The sequence below is a fragment of the Antrostomus carolinensis genome, unplaced genomic scaffold (assembly GCF_000700745.2).
Source record: "Antrostomus carolinensis isolate BGI_N321 unplaced genomic scaffold, ASM70074v2 scaffold5529, whole genome shotgun sequence".
NCBI lineage: Eukaryota > Metazoa > Chordata > Aves > Caprimulgiformes > Caprimulgidae > Antrostomus > Antrostomus carolinensis.
Window position 1 is genome coordinate 1 of NW_010336286.1, and position 19,668 is coordinate 19,668.

General features: G+C 40.9%; 1 protein-coding gene across 1 annotated transcript; it reads right to left on the reverse strand.

Moving 5' to 3' along the window:
- Positions 1-90: 90 nt before the first annotated feature.
- On the reverse strand, positions 91-17,897 carry SPATA18 (spermatogenesis associated 18; the record flags this gene model as incomplete). The annotated part of the gene is made up of 10 exons (XM_010174775.2): positions 17,723-17,897; positions 17,496-17,611; positions 15,288-15,406; positions 10,633-10,728; positions 5,621-5,755; positions 4,722-4,959; positions 3,568-3,726; positions 2,839-3,014; positions 511-634; positions 91-159 (listed from the first exon to the last, which is right to left on the reverse strand). Coding segments are annotated over exons 1-10 (1,407 nt in total), but the record flags the coding sequence as incomplete, so codon positions are not given.
- Between the last annotated feature and the right edge of the window lie 1,771 nt (positions 17,898-19,668).

The window sequence follows — 19,668 nt, forward strand, 5'->3', positions numbered from 1 at the left end:
AATTATCCCCGATATCGGATCGGGACACCTACATTCTGAGTTTAAAATTCTTGATGCTGTTTATATTACAAGCATTCAGACAAGGCTTACATGACGAGATAGAAGAGGACTGGTGCTACGGCTTCGGCTTCTGCTTCTACTCCTACTCCTGGAAGACCACTGCAAGAGAACAGTTTGACAAACCTCTTTTGAGAGAGGGCATTTCACAAAGACAGACTCAGCAAGCAGACTTGCCATGCTGGAGACAAGGCTTGAGGACACAGAGTAAGCACACTAAACTTTGTCCTTAAAACAGGCTCTGCCAACAATCATACATCTGCATAATGAACACATAAAGGCAAATGGAACTATTCATCCTAAACACAGGATGAGGCACTAAAACCTAACTGATATATGAAATACACAACTCCAACCATGCAGGCAACCATCAAGAATTTATCTTTTTAAATTTTAAAACAGTCTTTAAATCCAATTACTTCCCTTAACATGTTCCTTAACAAGAGTACGTACCAGAGCTCCTCTTTTTGTAACAGCCTCTCCCTTCACAATTACAACATCATTTTCCATCAGAGCAGGCCACACATGATAGGCCACCAGGGCAGCTGTGAAATCAGAGTCAAAACTACGATGGTACCTGTTGAAACACAGAGCACAAGAAATGCCTGCACGTATATGTCAAAAGATAAATACGACGCTTCAAGTCATCCATGCTGATAAAAAGCAGAATACTAGTTACAGTTCACAAACATCTTTCTTAACAATATTTCCGTATCACAAAAATAAGGATTCTCGAAGTGAACCTGTAAAAGAAATGTGTTTGTAAGACAGCCTCAGCAGAACATACCGTCTGCTTATACTGAGACACTCCAATAAAGCCATCTCACATTTCAAGAGGCCACTAGACCATATTCTCGCATAAGCCTCACACAAGCCAAGGTCCTTGGGTCCACTGACAATGCATCTATACATTAGCAATGTATATACAACAGCAACTTATATTAAAAAAATGTTGTAAACAGAGGCATGAAGCGTGGAGGAAGATATACCAAAGAGTGAGGTTTGGCCAGCCTTTTTATAGAATGGTATCACACAAAACTAACAGCTATGTTAATTTCTACAAATTTTGCTCTATCTCTGTGTACCACATATACATGCTATACAGGTAAACATATATATGTCACATTTATCTATATAGATGGGTAGATGTGTATATATATCTCCCACAGCAACACATACAAACACATTACACCTGTTTTTTGAAGATCACACACATCAAGTAGGTGGAGAAAGCATCAAAGGCTATAACATTGCTGCCTTCTTAATTCAGCCAGTAGCTTTGGGTATCATATAGGGAACTGCCCAGTATTTGGACAGGATCATTAAGCAGTCATGCATGACTTTGCACTCTCCTGTTGAAGGGCTACTTTTATCTTCTCTATTTCTCTCCTTTGCTTCTCATGCTCTTCCCCACCTGGGTTCCATTCTGGTTTAAATTACTATTAAAAATGTCCTTATTGGTGTGGCTTTTCTTGCTTTTGAGAGCAATGTTTTTGGAACATTAGTTTTTTTGAGAGCATGGAAGTACCCTACAGTCCTCTGCCACCTAATAAAGCAGCCAGCCCCGACCCTACAGAAAAAACAAAACTATGTTACAGTGTGCATTTTTTAAACAAAATTCCCATTTTTAAAAGGCATTTTTCTTCTTGCTCAGCTCTAAACCAGAAGAGATGGGAGTGTATTAAGATCCTATGTGGTATAGCAGCCACAGCCTGGAGGTCACAGCACACATCTTGATGATCCTGATATCAGGCACCAAATGCCAGATCTCCATAAACATGACTTTTACAAAATGAGACAGAAAGGGGGAACAAAGATGCACACATATTATAAACACTGGAGGCAGAGAGAGACTAAACAGGGAAAGAAAAGCTGATCATAATTTTCTTCTTAAAGGAGAAATTAAATATGCACTAGAGACTGAGGTTCATCTAGAAAATTGCTCTGCTCTTCATTAGAAAAAAGGTGTTAACATTGGTCTTACATCCTGGCGTTTATATACCATCATAAACCTTGAAGACATACCAAATTCACTACAGACCAGGAATATTTGCCCCAAATTAATGTTTAACGTCAATCTTAAACCTTTATATTAATTAGGAAAGAAGTAGACTATACAACCTGATCAATTTTTTTATGTAGCGGGTTAACCTTGACTGGATGCCAGGTTCCCACCAAACTGCTCTATCACCCCCCCCTCCTCACCAGAATGGGGAGGGGAGAAAATAAGATGGGAAAAAAAAAGAACTCATGGATCAAGATAAAGGCAGTTTCACAAAAGTACAAAGCAAGGGTCACTCGCGGAAGCAAAGGAAAAACAAAATATTTACTCTCTACTTTTCATTAGCAGGCGATGTCCGGCCACTTCCCAGGAAGCTGGGCTTCAGTACACATAGCGGTTGCTTTGGAGGATAAACGTTGTAAATAACAAATGTCCCCCCCTTCCCTCTCCGTTCCCCTTGCTTTTATTTCTGACCAGACATCATATGGTACGGAACCTCCCTTTGGTCAGTTTGGGTCAGCTGTCCTGGCTGTGTCCCCTCCCAATATCCTCCCCACTTCCAGCCTACTGGGTGAGGAAGGAATGTTGGAGAGACAGCCTTGGTGCTGTGCGAGCACTGCTCAGCAGTAACCAAAACACTGGTGTGTTATCAACACCTTTCTAGCTACCAGTATGAAACACAGCACTCTGAGGGCTGCTATGGGGAAAATTAACTCCATCTCAGCCAGATCCAACACATTTTAATAGTCAGAACCTGACTGAAAATAAAGAGTTCTTACTTGGTCTCACTGTAAAGTTCTCCATCAGTACCAAAGGCAATATCAAGAGGAGGAATGAGTGTCTGCATTGAAAAAGCAACACGGCACAACTCTCGAATCAAAGTGCTGATCACAATGAAATCAATTTCTGGTGGAAATGAAATCTTCGGGTTGATGTTCATGGCTCGAACTACTTCCTGAAAATAAACACAATTGAATAATTTGAGCTCACTAACACTTTTATTCACAAGCAAGTATGGAAATCTTTCCTAAATATGGCTCTCAGCTTTCTACATTTAAAAATCAGTAAAAGAAGCTCCCAGCAATGTTGTCTTCAGCTATCCAGAAAATATTCCCTTCAGAAAGAATGTGCTGTTACTTTAGAAATAAAGAATAAGCCACATCATTGACATCAGTCTTAGGAGGGAGATGCAGTTTTTCAACAGAGCACAGGACTTCAGGAAAATATGAAATTTAGCTTACATATATTTGACTAAGACAGTTACACTGCATCTTGTCAAAAATACTATTCCAGCAGACAAAGACATGCTAGTCACAGGCAAATAAAACAGGTGATTACTAGACCATACCACAATACTATTTTGGAAAATAAACTGCGACAAGACATAAAATCCATGCGATAAACCTCTTCCCTTCTTCACGTTACAGTGCATTTCTAGTTCACACACTCTGAATTTATTAGCTACTGAAACAGATCAACACACGTCTTCCCCACTGCCCTTGACTTACATTGACACTGGCTTGAACGTCATACAGATCCTCATGACGAACTATATAATCCAGGACAGTGTCTTCAAGTGACTCAGGCCCTGAGTGACCTATAGACAGAGTCTCTCTTACACGTATTTTGAACTGCCTGTAGGCCATCTTTGCTGCGTGAAAAGACTCCTGCAAATATAAAGAACATCTAGTTAAATCCAGGAGACTGAGATTAATTTTTTATCAATTATCCGAGAGGATGAACTTAATCCAGTATCATTATTCTGAGGAATACAAAACACTGCTGTAAAAGTGAAAGTTAAACAGTACTCATCTGGGAGGACTCCTCTGATTAAATCGAGCATGATTTATTTGCAGAAGACAGGATTGAAAAGCTTTCCACCTAACCTTCTAATTTTATGTAGGATTCCATCATACACCCACGATCAATGGAATCACATTCAAAGATATCAAAAGCAGAATTCAGTAATTGCATTTTATGTGCCACAGCCTAACATGTCAGACAGGAGCACCTCTTGTCTGTTGGGAAGAAAGGTTGAATTGGAGAGTGTAACTGGAGAGTTGTGGGGAAAAAAACTTTAGTAAGTTTTGGGACGTGCTTGGGATCACACACATTAAGAGACACACTGCCTCTCTGACACAGGTATGTACTACATCAATTTTATAGAAGTTTAAGTACAGAAAAATGAAAACATATTTCTTCAAACTGAGCTCACAGTAAACGTGAGGTATCTAGCTAATTTCAAGGGACCCAATAAAACTAGAAAAGCACATGGCTACAGGCAAGAGGGAAGCATGGTATGGAAAGATTTTTAGCTTTCTAAAATGCAGTATTCCTGAAATAATTCATCTAAATGAGGTGGTGGCGTTCAGTGCAGGAATCATCTACCTTTCAGAGCCATTCAGTCTTCTTATGCACCCCTTTTAGCACCTGTACTGTAGATCACTGACCCCATTCTAATTTTGGGACAGGACAGTCAGAAAAGGACACTAAATTGAGAGTTCAATGTAAAAGAAGGAAAGAAAGGAAAATCAAAAGCAAAAAAATAAAAGTTTTCTGTACTTCACAGAAATGCTAATTTCTGCACAATTTAATCCAATACAGCCTTAATTTTTTATAAAACATTTCTGTTTGTAAAACAATATTTTTATTTTTTTTTTACCACAGCTGCAATGTATATAATCCTCTGCACCGTCTCTGTGTCACTGATGTATGTCTTCAAAAAAGTCTCTGCATCCAAGCGTTCTCTAGCATACAAGTCACCAAAGCGAGCTACCAGGCCAGCGCGCCGTGAAGCGTTTGTACGTCTGGCTCGGCCAGGGGAGCAGCTCCGCAGAAGAAGTGGACTTGGTGGCTTCCGCTCACTGTGTCTCGGGGAAGGAGAGCGGCTCCGTGCAAGCCTACGACACACATGTAAAGAAGCGTCAGGTCACTTCACCATCCTCAGATGCTTCTGCCTAGTGCAGAGAATATTGTGTCAATTTAATGATTACCAGGGTAAGCTGAGATTTTGAGGCAACATAATTAAAGAAGTAAAGCTGCAGCTGGTTAGTCTGATATGAAAGCATTTGTGGCAACACATTTTATGGACAAGAAAATTAAAGTAATTCTTAAAGTGTGTACAGCCAATGACTTTGTTCTGGGGAAATACACTTTCAACTAGTAATACTTTGGAGATTTGCTCCTTTTTCGAGTACCACTGAAGAGCTGTAAAGTCTAACAAGTGAGAATATAACAGCAAGTTCTGCCCTGTAATGGTGCAGTATTCAAAGAGGACTTATAAACAAAAAAATCTAACCATCTTTTTTATCCCATACACTTGCTCTCAATATATTTTGTAGAGCTGCTCTGTTTGCTGTTTTGCGAGAAATTTAACATAGCTGTCTGTAATTAAAACATTTGGGCACTAGGAGAAATCAGTTAAAGAGTTGATGTTCCTTCATAACAAAGTACAAAAGCTTAGCTTTTGTTTATACTTCAGTTTAAAATGTGGAGGGAATTCATGCTACCTAACGTGAACTATTTGTCTGATTCAGTGACTTCTCTGAATAATGCCTCTACCTGCTCTGGAGCACAGATTTTTGGGCATCCAGGATAGAAATCTCATCCCGCAGTATTTGAATTTGCTGCTCATAGTAATTCAGACGATCTAATTTCCTCAGGGCGTCCTTCTCTTGGGCACGGGAAGTCTTCAGACTTAACCACACAGAATAAAGTCAGTCACAAGATGTTCTTCTACCAATGCAAACCATCTATCAGTTAATCCTCATCATCAAACAAAAAGAACAGAAAAATAGGAGAAATATTGATCAAGTTCCTTATGCTGAAATACAGGGAAATCCAGAGCATACTCCAAAGCATACTTTTAATTACACTTTAAAATGTGAAAGTGTACCTTGGCAGGAGACTAGATACACTATGTTACAGGAGAGATTACTGGTTAACATTTGGTGTCCTTGCACTAGCTCAGATGATGAGGTCTAAGAAAGAAACTGGTTTCTTTCTCATATTTAGGATGTTAACCAACTCTGTTTTGTTTCCTACAGTTTAAGACACTAGGTATTTTCTTATATCAGGTCCTTGGGTTCTTTTCTTTGCTGGAATATATTAGTCAGTCAAAGGATATCACCAATTACGTTATTCAAGTAATATCAAAAGCTAATGATTCCTCTCCTGCTCTGTGCAAGAGAAGCAGTGTTTCTTAAACATTGGCAAACAACCAGTTAAGCAAGTTTACCCTTTACTTTTACGTAATGTTAGAAACTATCCCAACATCTCTGCTTTTTCTCCTAATACAGATATTATTGCTGTTTTCCTCTTTCAAAAGAAAAAAAATGTTTTCTATTCATTTTGGAGGCCTTCAGTCTGTCCTTCCTTTTCTTTATGGAAGGACTCTGGTGAAATCTTTGAGGATCTGAACCAGGGGAAGCTGTAACATCTACCAATTGACAAGCTCCCTGTTCCAACTTTTTAAGGAGCAGGCTGACTGAGCGGAGCACAGGTAATAAGGCCAGCACACCTGGCTAAGAGGAAGGACTGTCCTTCTAACCTGGGTAAGAAAAGCAGCAGATTACAATCCCATGGACATCCTTAGTCAGCTCCTCCAGCAAGGACTTCTAGCAGAATTGTAGTAGAAGAAGGCTAAAGAATTCTAATATAAAGAACAAATGGGAGAGGAAAATAGATTTGGGAAGACAAGTTCTAGAGATAGAGATGGGATAAAATCATTATGTACCAAAAAAACCCCAAACCAACCTTTATAATATAAAACACTAGTCAGGCTTTCCTTAAATTGCCATGATGGACAATGCAGACAGAAAATGCAGTGTTAGTAACTTTACAACAGAAAGGATAAATAAATAGTAATAATTGCAGTTCTCTATTTTTTTCTTTTTGTTATTTACCCCTATTCACATGGGGATTTTACAGAAAGTTTTAAAGCAATTTTTAATGATCTTTATCTCACTGCTGTAAGATCCACAAAGCTTATTGTGGTTTAACCCACAGTAGGACCATGTGGTTCTGCATTCACTCCCCCCACCCGGTGAGATGGGATGGGAGGCAGAACAAAGGGGCCACAGGATTAGGAATGAAGGACAGGGACAGCTCACTCACCAGTTATGGTCACGGGCAAAACAGACTCAAACTTGGGGAAGAAAAATCAATTTAATTCATTACCAATCATCCGAGTAGCACAGTGAGACAAAACAATCACATCTTATTACAACACCTTCCCCCACCCCTCCCTTCTTCCCGGGCTCAAATCACTTTGCTCCCGACTTCTCTGCCTTCTCCCCCCACAGCAGCACAGGGGATAGGGAATGGGGGTTACAGTCAGTTCACTTCTGCTGCTCTTCCCGGCATGGAAGTCCAGGAACAAGATGTTTCAACGCAAGTTTCCCATGGAGTCAAGGACCTCTTTGGGTTCAGCTCCCAGCTCTGGCATGGGAACATCCATGGGCTGCAGATGGGCCTCCGGTCCAGCACCTATCCTCACCCCCCAGCTCCGAAGAGTCCACCCCAGCATCAGTGTGGTCTCAATTCAGTCACACTTGCCCTTGGGCTCAGCTTTCTGCTTCAGTGTGGAGTCCTCCGTGCTCTACATGTGGGTCTCTGCTCCACCATTGAATTTCCATAGGCTGCAGGGACCTCCTTTACCTTCTCCTACTCCATCAGGTTGAACTGGGTGTCTGAGGTTCTCTGTCCTCCCCTCCTTCTCCTTCCTCCTGGCAATGAAGCTCCCTCTTTGTTTAAGCCAATGGTCGTCTTTTGTTCAGGTCAATAGTCTCTCCTCCAGGTTCTCTCCTTCTTCTTTTCAAGACAGTCCTTCTCCTCACAAATATGGATTTGTGGAGGTGTTTCTGTAGCGCTCATTGGCTCAGCCTGGGCTGAGGCGGGTACGCCTTGGAGCCAGGGGAGCTTCACAAAGCTTCTCACAGGATAGCCTCTTCCCCCACTACCAAAAACGGCCCCCACACACACACAAACCCAACACAATCTTAAAGGTCTTTTCTAATCTAGGCAATTCCGTGATTCTGTGATAAAGTCCCTCACGGTTCCCCCAGTCCTTTGGCTAAGCCTGACTCATTAAATGTCAGATTGCCTTGAAATTCAAGTCAAGAACAACTACACCTATGCAATTTTTTGCCAGATGCCTGTTTAATCTATTTTTAAAAGCCTCCTGCAACAGTGACACTACAAGGTCTTGACATAACTGATTCAATCTACCATATTGGCTGCTATTAATTAAAACCATGTTTACCAAAATTTCTTACTGACAATATATATAACAGGTTCCTCTGTAAAGCAGATCAAGAAAGAAAATTCCTCTTCACCTCATTTACTTCCAAGTGAGTTGTCTTGCTTTCTTAAGTTTGATTAGACCTTGGCATGATTCTTAGCACACTAGAAGTAAACTTCCATTTATAATAGTACTAATAGGATTTTGTTCAGTCTGCATATAACAACAGTTTTTAGTATACTTTATTTTATCCTCTCCAAAGAACTTCCAATTACTTTTAAATGTTGATCATTATTTTTAAAAAAAAATGTATTTTCCTTCATAATTCTGCAGCAAATAGCTAAATTCTGTTATAATTAATATCTTGATATAACAAAAGCTTATAATGGCTATAGAATTTAATTATATTGAGTCTAGACCACATTTGTTCTAACAGCCCAGGAGACCAAGATATTTTACAATACATGCTTTGATTTAAATATGTGAGACAGACAGACTAGAGAGAAGACGAATGAGATCAGCAGCTCTATTCCAAAAGTCTCAAAAAACAAGTTTGCAAACAGAGATGCAAAGGATACTCCTGGCAAACTGTTCCTTGTGTAAAAGAGAAATAAATCCTGCCCTAAGATCACAGATCAGTGTCTTTCTTTCTCCTGACCTCACTTTCTCTACTTTTAGAAGAATGCTGTTTTTGACAGGCAGGTGAAGACCAGGCAAATCTGATTTCACCCAACTAAAAGGGTTCTAATTTTGAAAAGATGATTCACAGAACATGAAAAACAGTACATTTGCTTCAACCAAAAGTTGAACACCCAGGCAGAAGGTACAAACCTAGAGTGACAACTAGACTGAGAGCCAACATGGAACCATAAGTATGTGGAGATTACAGAATTCCTGAATTTATGGGAAGACAGGAATGTTTTATTCTTCTGTCAGTAGTACAAATGGCAACATGAATTTCTGTCCAGTCTGCATTAAGACCTACACATGGGAATTGTGAGATGCTTTATTCCCTACTAATAGTTCTAATTGGGAAGACAGCAGTCAGGTTATATCTAAGAATCAAGGAGTTACCTGAGCTAGTTTTCACCCAACAAATCAAAAGAGCCCATTTTATGGAAATATGAGTTTATACCCCAGGTATAAAAAACTAAAATCCAAAGTGATTTACACTTGTTAGGAAAGTCCATGGATTAAATCTGACAACTTTATACTAGAAGCAATGATAAATATCCAGAGATGAGCAAGTTATTTTCACTTGATATTGGAAGTAGAAACTCTAATGGCCTGAAATATTTTGCTTGCTTATCTTTATCAGGAGTAGCTTAACCTCTCAGTGGCCCTAAAAGGAAAGATAAACTCGTGGACAGTTATATCCTTTCCCACAGCATAAGCAGCAAAGTCAAGTTTCCTCCATTTTTTAAGAGCAGCAGTGGTATATAACTGAAAGGCTGCAAGCATTTATTTAACAAGTATGACTATATTTCTGTTGTTGAAGTGTCAGTTATTACAAGAATTCAAATGCCGTTGGAATTAACTTCAACTACCTTTGTATTCTTTTGTGATAATATCACACACACAAAAAAACAAACAAACAAACAAACAAAAAAAACCCCAGACATAGGCTACATTTCCTAACAGTGAAGAATTATTACTGCTTCTAGAACTGCCTATCAGTCAAGCCACAAAACTAATTTATTTTTAAGGACCCCTGTATTGAAATGGAAAGGTAGGTCCCCCACCTGCACCCTTACTGATCCAGATTAACTTCTTGGATGTGACCAACACACTTAGAAGCTCAAAAACCACTTTTAAAACAGAGACAACAATATTAACAATAGCCATTACTTCTTTGCAGACATGCAAAAGGATTTGGCAAAAGTGGTCTGAGAGAAAAAGCCATATCTTAAGATAGACAGACCAAAGTGTCTTTTATTTAACACACATGCTACCTCCAAGAGCATCATAGCAAATTGCAACTGTTTCCAGCTATATTCAGAATAGGGCTCTCTCCTATTTAACTTCACCTACAATATTCAAATGCTATCAAGCTGCTAGTTTCAGAGTAATCCTCCCTCTATCCTAAAGAAAAAAGGATAGAAGTTCAGCCACAAGGGTTCTTCTCACATGGATCTACTTATGCCAATTCTCTCTATATAACACCAAGAAACAAAGTTACAGGATGTTAAGGAGCTAGACCTATTTTTTTGCTATAGCATAGGACAGTGTAGAATAAACTGAAACAGTGTAGAACCCCCTCAGGTAAATGACAGACTGTGTCTCTGCATGCTGACTTTCTGCCACAAATACCCCAAGATTCATTTTTTCTTACGCTGCTTTTAGCTGAACAATTTCATCTTCTGCTGCCAAAAGAGTACTGGCTGATTTGGTCTTTGTGTCTTCAAGAGCCAACTGGGTTCTTGCCAGACTGTAAGAAAAATTAATAACCATCATGGTAAAGGCAGAGATTCTACCAGAGAATTTAATATGACAAACTGACTGTTTAAGCAAATCAAGTCCATATCAGTTTAATACCTGAAAACAATCACAGTGGGCTTTGTGCAGACTATCAGCACACAAATAGATTATAAGAGTCATATCTAACTATGCAGTAACAGAATTCTTTCGCTATGATCCATTACTTTTCATTAAGACTCAATTCCATTGATTTCAGCAATTTACAGTATTCAGAATTACCTCACTGTCCACAGATGGGTTATCCTGGGACATGAATTCTCTTTCTCCTGCGCCTGTCCCCTGCCTGCCAATAACTACACAATCATGACTCCACACTGCATCACCTTGAAAGGATCAGTTCTGAAATTTTCACTCACAATTTCACCTCTGTTTGAATTACCTCTTCCCAACCCTCCACCTTCCAGACTTCTACTCTTGCAAACCACAGCCAACACCTCCCTAACCTGACTGCACAGAGAAATGCAACCCATAAAACTGTAAAAAAGCTTTACTACTGATTTCCCACTTCTTGCAGGAGCTAGCCCAAAATTACTTTTTCTTGACCTACAAGCTGCCACACACTCACTCCACTCTGTATTAGTGAATAATTTTCCTTATACTTCTCACCTTGACAATCCAACACTCCTCTCCAGCTCATCAAATCATCTCTTTCTATCCACACAGGATGAAATGCCTCACCCCTAAACCAACCTTTGTATATACCTGAACTACAGAATGGCTGAGGTTGGAAGGGGCCTCTGGAGGTCATCAGCTCAAGCAGAGCCACTCAGAGCCAGTTGCCTAGGACCATGTCCAGATGGCTTTTGAATATCTCCAAGGATGGAGAGTCCACAACCTTCCTGGGCAACCTGTGCCAGTACTCAGTCATCTTTACAGTAAAAAAGTGTTTCCTGATGTTCAGAGGGAACTTCCAGTGCTTCAGTTCGTGACCACTGCCTCTGGTTCTATCACTGGTGTCCTGGGTTTGGTTAGGATAGAGTTAATTGTTCACAGGGAACTGGGAGCAGCCAGGGTAGCTAATCCAAATGGGTCAAAGCAGGCATTCCATACCACGTGACATCATGCTCTGAATTTAAACAGGGAAGTTCCAGGAAGAGGGAGGTGCTGGTACCGCGGTCCAGGAGCCAGTCGGGTGGTGAGCCGTTTGGTTCCGTGTATCATTTGTTACACTGTATATTCTTTCATTAGTATCGCTGTTGCTTGGTGGTGTTCCTCTCCTCCAGGTTCTCTCCACCTTCTTCTTTTCAGAACAGTCCTTCCCCTCACAAATACGGGTTTGCAGAGGTGTTTCTCTAGTGCTCATTGGCCCAGCCTGGGCTGGGGGGTCTCCGCCTTGGAGCCAGGGGAGCTTTTCGCTCTCACAAGCTGGCCCTTCCCCCATTGCCAAAATAACGGCCCCCACACACACAAACCCAACACAACTGGTCAGCACTGGAAATAGCCTGGCTCTGTCTTCTTTACTCCCCCCCCTTCAGGTATATATATTAATAAGATCCATCAATCTCTCATAACTCTATAGTTGGAAATATCAACAGAAAACTACTTCCTTGCTTATTAAACGTTCCAGGCTGGAATTATTTTGCAAGATTACCTAATTCTGGCAAGCCATCTGAAATGCCAAGAACAAAAAACCTCTCTTTTCTTCCAAATGTTGTGGGGTCATTCTCTGTCTCACCCTGTCACTTTTGATACTGAATGTATACTGCGAGATCACAAGATTTTTTTGTCCTCTTATCTTCTTTTCAGGGGGGTGCATCGATCTTTAACTCATTCAAAGTTGACTGAGAAACTTTTTTGATAGTGAAAAATTAGAATGCTCACATTCATCCAAGAGGAGACATAACAGTAATATGCATTGGTGAATAAGGGAAGAGCAGTTGATGTAATCTCCCTTGCCTTCTATAAGGCCTTTGACATGGTCCCACACAACATCCTTGTCTCTAAATTGGCGAGATATGAGTTTGACGGATGGACTAATTGATGGACAAGGAACTGGCTGGATGGCCATGCCCAAAGAGTTGCAGTCAACAGCTCCATGTTCAAATAGAGATCGGTGATAACCGGTGTCCCACAGGGGTCTGTACTGGGCCTGGTACTGTTCAATATCATTGACAGCATTGAGTGCTCCCACTGAGTGCAGGGTCGGACTCTCAGCAAGTTTGTGGATGACAAGCTGAGTGGTGAAGCTGATACTCTTGAGGGAACGGATGCCATCCAGAGGGACCTTGACAGGCTTGAGGAGTGGGTTCATGTGAATCTCATCAAGTCCAACAAGGCCAAGTGCAAGGTCCTGCACCTGGGTCAGGGCAATCACCAGCACCAGTACAGACTCAGGGGAAAAAGTAGATTAAGAGCAGCCCTGTGGAGAAGGACTTGGAGAGAGTGGTAGATGAAAAACTAGAAATGAGCTGGCAGGGTGCGTTTGCAGCCCAAAAAGCCAACCGTATCCTGGACTGTATAAAAAGAAGCGTGGCCAGCAGGTCAAGGGCAGTGATCCTCCCCCTCTACTCCTCTTTCATGAGACCCCACCGAGAGTATGGCAGCCAGCTCTGAGGTCCCCAGTTGTGGTGGGTTTTAGCCTGGCTGGCAGCCAAATGCGAAACAACCACTCACTCACACTTTCCCAGTGATGGGGGAGAGAATCAGAAGGGTAAAGGCGAGAAAACTCATGGGTTGAGATAAAAACAATTTAATAATTTAAATGAAATAATAATAACAGTAATAATGAAATATACAAATGAGTGATACACAGCACAATTGCTCACCACCCGCTGACTGATGCCCAGCCCATTCCCCAGCTATCAATTCCAGAGCAGAGACAATCCCAAAACTGAAACGGCAATCCCAGAAGAGAGCGAGCCTGAGCAGTCCCCTAGATCCAGCCAATCCTCATTAATATACTGAACATGCCATTACACACTAATGGAATATCCCATTGGCACAGCCAAATGCCAGTTTGGGTTTGCTAATTTACTACGCGCACCCTGAGTTTCTTCTGCACCTACAGCCAGGCAAACCATGGGAAGCTGGAATGTCCTTGATTTTCTTAGTAACAACTAAAAACATCAGTATATTACGAACATTCTTTTCATAAGAAATCCCATACTGAAACCAAAACACAGTGCTAGTCTAACTACTAAGAAGAAAATTAGTTCTAGCCTAGCAAAACCAGGACACCAGTAGAAGACAGACATGGATCTGTTAGAGCAGGTTGAGAGGAGGGCCACAAAAATGATCAGAGGGTTAGAACACCTTTCCTATGAAAAAAGACTGAGAGAGCTGGGATTGTGTAGCTTGCAGAAGAGAAGGCTTCAGGAAGACCTTATTGTAGCGTTTCAATACTTGAAGCAAGCTTATAAGAAAGATGGAGACAGGCTTTACTTTCTACCCCCGTCCTAGTGATAGGACAAAGGATAACGGTTTTAAACTAAAAGAGAGAAGATTTAGATTGGATCTAAGGGAGAAATTCTTTACTATGAGGGTGGTGAGACACTGGAACAGGTTGCTCTGAGAACTTGCGGGTGCTCCATCCTGGAAGTCTTCAAAGTCAGGCTGGGTGGGTCTTTGAGCAACTTAATCTAGTGGAAGACGTCCCTCCCAACAGCAGGGGGGTTGGACTAGGTATCTTTGTCCCTTCCAACTCAAACCATTCTATGATTCTACAGTTCTATGAAAGCAGGAGATATCTGCAAGACTAGGATACAGAATGAAATATTCTATTGAACCTCTTTCCTCTAATCTAACTAATATAGTTTGCAGATCTGAGAACTTGGTATTCTTGGAATCACCTAGTAAGACCATTAAATTATATCACTTATTGTACGGACCCAAAGACTGTGAACATTCATTGTTCTTATGCTAATAGGATGCATAAGAAAGTGTCTGTCACCTGGAGCTACCTCTGAAACAGCCCTGGAACTGGCACTAACTGTACAAATTTGTTTCTGAAGCAATTAAGTCCTTTTGAGACTACAGTGCTCCACAAAAATGTGTTTTATGCAACTGGATAAAAAATGTTCAGTCCTAGTCACTTAATTGAAATTCTGTCTCTCTTTCTTCCTCCATCTTACCACTGTGGGTTTTGATCTCCTTAGATGTTCACATATTGATTACGTACCATAATTAATGGTCCTTCAATAAGTGTTGCCCTATAGCTACTCAATCGATTTTTACCCAGGTTTGCTCAGCATGAGGCACTTCATTGACTATAATTCCACGGGGATGGTCACACACTGTACAAAACCCTGTCTAGAACAATGGCACGTTTTCCAACTCCTCTGCCAGAAGTAAAACCTACCAAGTCAACTTATGAATGCAGGTGTGACTGTGTCATTTGCATCCCACTTCAGACACAGACAGATAATCCAGAGACTAGATGTATTTTGAAGCTCTGATTTTAAGCCAGAAATAAAACATTTGACAAATCTCCATCAGTATTTAGATGTCAAGAGAAAAATATGGCTTGTTGAAAAACAAACAAACAAAAAGAATCACAGCTAATTCCCTTACTCTTCTTGCATATGGTTGAGCTGTAGACGAGTTGAAGTCAGTTCTTCCTGCAGCTCTTGCAGTTGAAAAGTCTGATTGTTGGCCAGGTCTCTCAGCTGCCTTTCTTTCTCAATTGAATCCTACGACAAAACACAAAATCACGCTGCTTGAATGTTCTACCTTACAGAATCCTTCAGCAGCGTAGGACAGCATTATTAGCAGATGTATTTCTAAATACTTCAGTAAAGACCTTTTCTAAAATAACTGAAAACAAAAGCAATTGCATACTTTCTAGAGACATAAGCAATACCTTCCAGGCACACAAAACAGAGACTCAATTATATTAGGAAAAATATTCACTCCATTTACACCTCATGATAGAGAATATGGAAGGTCTGCATATGCACATTTGCTACCTGTATACACATCACCTGAACAAAGTGTTCTTCCAGATGTGTTGCATCAGGTTTTTTCCAGTCAGTCATCTTCTGACTGACTCTATCACCAACTCAAGTAGGGTTTTTGGGAATTTGTGTACACAAAATAACAGAAAAAGTTATTAGAACAGAGGAGGCAATGATTGTCATTCCAGAAAGGACACTACTAGACATGCAGCCCTGTCTTTAAGAACCTGTAGATTTGCCTGATACTACTGGAATTAAGTAACTGTGCAGCAGGCTTTTCTTTAAATTTTGAATGTCATGTGCAATGACAACTCCATAACTGGTATACCAGGTGTACTATCATTTAATAACATAATTATTTTACATTTTGGGTTTTTTTGGCAGAACCTTACTCCCACAATACACTAGAATCTGACTCTTGAGGGATATCACTTTTCATTTATCTTTATGTTAATTGTGAGAGATTTTGACAGAAGAGGTGTAAAAATGAGAAGTCAGAGAACACGGAGACATCGCTATCACATCTCAAGATCTTCAATATTTTCCCCTTGTCTGCATCAGTCAATGCTCTTGTCTTCTTTCAAAGCACAAAGCCACAGCAGATGTGTCTTTTCTGCCAAACTGTTAATACTACAACCCCTTCAGTAAGTATCAAATGCATACTAACTCCAAACATCAAGTCAGGCACATGGTGGTATCATGATGGACATGTGCAGGAACTCAGTCATGGACTCTGCTACACGATCAATATGATCAAGCAAGAAGCCATTTATTTGTTCTAATACAGTTATACTTATACCCCAAAACTAATGAAATCACCCACACCCGTTAACATGTTCTTGGCTCTTCAGTCGCAGCACGAGCAGTTCACATGCCCCTAATTGGCTGATGGACTCTGTGTGCATCCCTCCCTGTTTGCTTGCCCGGGTACATCTTTTGGATACACTTCAAGGTTCCTTTCTCATAACTTGTCGACACAGGTGTTTCTCATATCTCCAGACATGTATCCCTTCAGCTCCCACAGTTCTCTCAGGGTATGCCAATACACGTTCCCACACTCCCCACAATTCTCCTCTTTTCTTTTTAGAAACAGAAAAACCTAAAGCTTAACTTATAAGTATAACTTATCAGTACTTAAAAAAACCACAAGCCACAAACTTAAAGCTTAACTTATATGTTCTTAAACTGATAAAAAGCTATCATTGCACACACTTGGTTATAATGGTTATAATACTTGATCAACTTCAGAATGTCCATTTGCTCTTAGAAACCCTACAGACACGAGCATTTTTTTTTTCCCCCCTTCTGGAGATATTATAATGCTGAGATACTAAACAAAGACTTTTTTCTTAAAAAATAAAAATAAAAGGAGCTCACAGATAAATGCATGGAGTTTACACACACCTTCAGCTTACACATGTATTTTCCCATAGCATTAGGTTTTTACTAACAGAGATACAGCATAAATATTTCTATGATGCTACATTTACATTTGCAAAGACATAATTCTTTAGCTAGAAAAGGAAAGCAGTACAAGAACAGAGCTTCTCTTACAAAGCAAATTCCTCCATTTGTCACTCCCTGTTGTGAAACAGCATGAGCCCTAGAAGGCCAAGTGTAACTTTAATGACTTCTTCGATTTCCCTTTCAAAGGAAACATAAGATGAGATAGAGAAATAGCATAGTTGTCTCCATGAGCAACTAAGGACATATTTCATCAAGCAAAATCAAGGACGGAGGCTATTACTAACAGAAAGTCATTAAAGTTCTCCTGCAGGTATAAATTCACACCACTCTATTCCCTTAAAATACATTTCCTACATACCTGAGTGAGAGAGAGGTTGGTTTCAACAAGCCTTCCTGAAGAAGTACAGGAAAAACAAGTCCCTAGCCATGGCAGGAGACGAGTTTTTATTGTTTCCACACCTGCATAATGCCCACCTAAGAAAATACATACATTAGGAAATTGTGAGAACACTTAGAGAAAGAGCCAGAGCTTGAAAAGATTACATGTGTGAAATGTGTTAGTAATAAGAAAAGGCACTGACTTACCTTCCCGAGATGTTTCATTGAGGATTGTGAAGAGCTGCCCTTGAATCTCAGAGTTCAATTCTATTATTTCACAGCATCGGTTCAGATTCTGATCACAAGAATTAATCTGTAAATTAATGTGTATTAATACATCTGCCTGGGCTTTCTTCCTTAAAATTATTCCTGTTGTGATCATGATTTTTTTTCCCCCCCTATAATTACATGTTCACAACCTTTTCTTACTGCATCCACTAGAATACTCATGTTTAAAAGGTTCACATTAACAGGCAAACAAACATCAGGACTTCTATCACCCAGTTAATTCACTACTTGAGAAAACTTACTCCTTTCCCCATTCATGGAGAAGATGCAACCACAAATATTTCAAAAAGAAGAACCATAATAATTGTGGATCTGTGTTAAAACTTTTCAACACAGAGTTTTTAAAATAACATGATAGGAGATTGTTGGATGAAAAAACTTACTAGTCCAAAATCTGATTTTCCATATTAGCATATAAGGTTATTATCTTGCTTTGTCAACAGCCACATGAGGCCTCCATGCAATCTCATGCGATTTTTGAGAGCTACCAACTGAAACAACTTGCCCAAAGAACGGGCAAAATCCAGCATTATGCCTAGGAAACAACAGAACAGCAAAACTACACCACTTCCAGCAAATGCAGTTCTGGAAAGGAGCTGATGGGGTTAACCTGTCCCGGATGCTACTGCACCTGCCAGGAGAGCACATACTTTGTACCTGCTTCCTTAATCTTTATCCACAACCTGTGTATCATCTTCAATGTAGATCACCCTCTAGGTCTTCAGATTTTAATGGCTCCATATGTTTTTTACAAGCTTCCAAACCAGCTAAAACTCCCACCCACGCCCCTGTCAGCTTGTGTTTTGATTGCTGCAACATGCTTTCCTTTGGCCTCAAGGAGCACAGTCTCACCCCGCCAGTCTCCACCAGAACATCTCTGCAAAGTGCATTTTTCCAGCTCGTTACACCAACATAACACCCATGCTGCTTCCATCTGCCAGCTCCTCCTTTTCCACAGCGGCAGCCTGAAACTGCTCCTCTTCATTTCCCAAGACCTCAGAGACTACCCCCACCTCACTTCTTATGGAGAGTTCAGGTCTCACTATTGCTCAGCCCCCTCGAAGTCTACTTCCACCATCCATTTGCAAGATTTTTAAATGAGTGCCTCTGTTCTTTCTCCTCTGGTGTCCTGCACTCTGGGGTAGCTTTACAAACTACCCTCAAACTCCTCCTTAAAACCATCCTTTGCCATGAATCCTGCAGGGAGCTTGGCCATTAATATGCTGTAACTCCTTCATCTCATCAAGTAAAAAAAAACCAAGCTGGCTTCCCTTGAAAAGGCCGTGTCTCTGCTCAGCACCTTTCCTCACCAACCACAGCACACAGTACATGCTTACAGGCTCATGACCAAATCAATTATCAGTGTCCTGAAGCTAATAAACCTGGGGGCACAGGAGTGACAACCCTGTCAAGACTGTTACTGCTGAGAAAATCCTCAATTTTCAAACCTCAGTTCCCTTCATCCCACCTTTCCCTAAATGCTACGCCTTCCCTACTGCTTTCGCTGTTTTGCCTCCTACAGTCTCCTGTAACCTCCTACTTCTCCATGCACCTTCTTACATCCATCTCCAGCCTTCTCCTCACCTGAAACCCTCTGCTCGCACCTGCTCCCCGTACCAACGCCCTCCTGCAGCCGTGCTGCCTCGCAGCAGCCTCCCAGCCCAACAGGCTCCCACCCAGAGGAGCTGGGCGACCCCGTTCTCGCTTTCGACGTCCTTTTTCCGCACATTTTCCTGGCTGTTGCCGGGCCAGAGGCGATTCCCCTGGGCACCCCTCACCCGTGCGCCTGCCCCGGCCGGCCTTTTACCACAGAACTCTCTTCTGACCCGGCTCAGTCGTTACAGCCGCACTGTCACCTCCCCCCT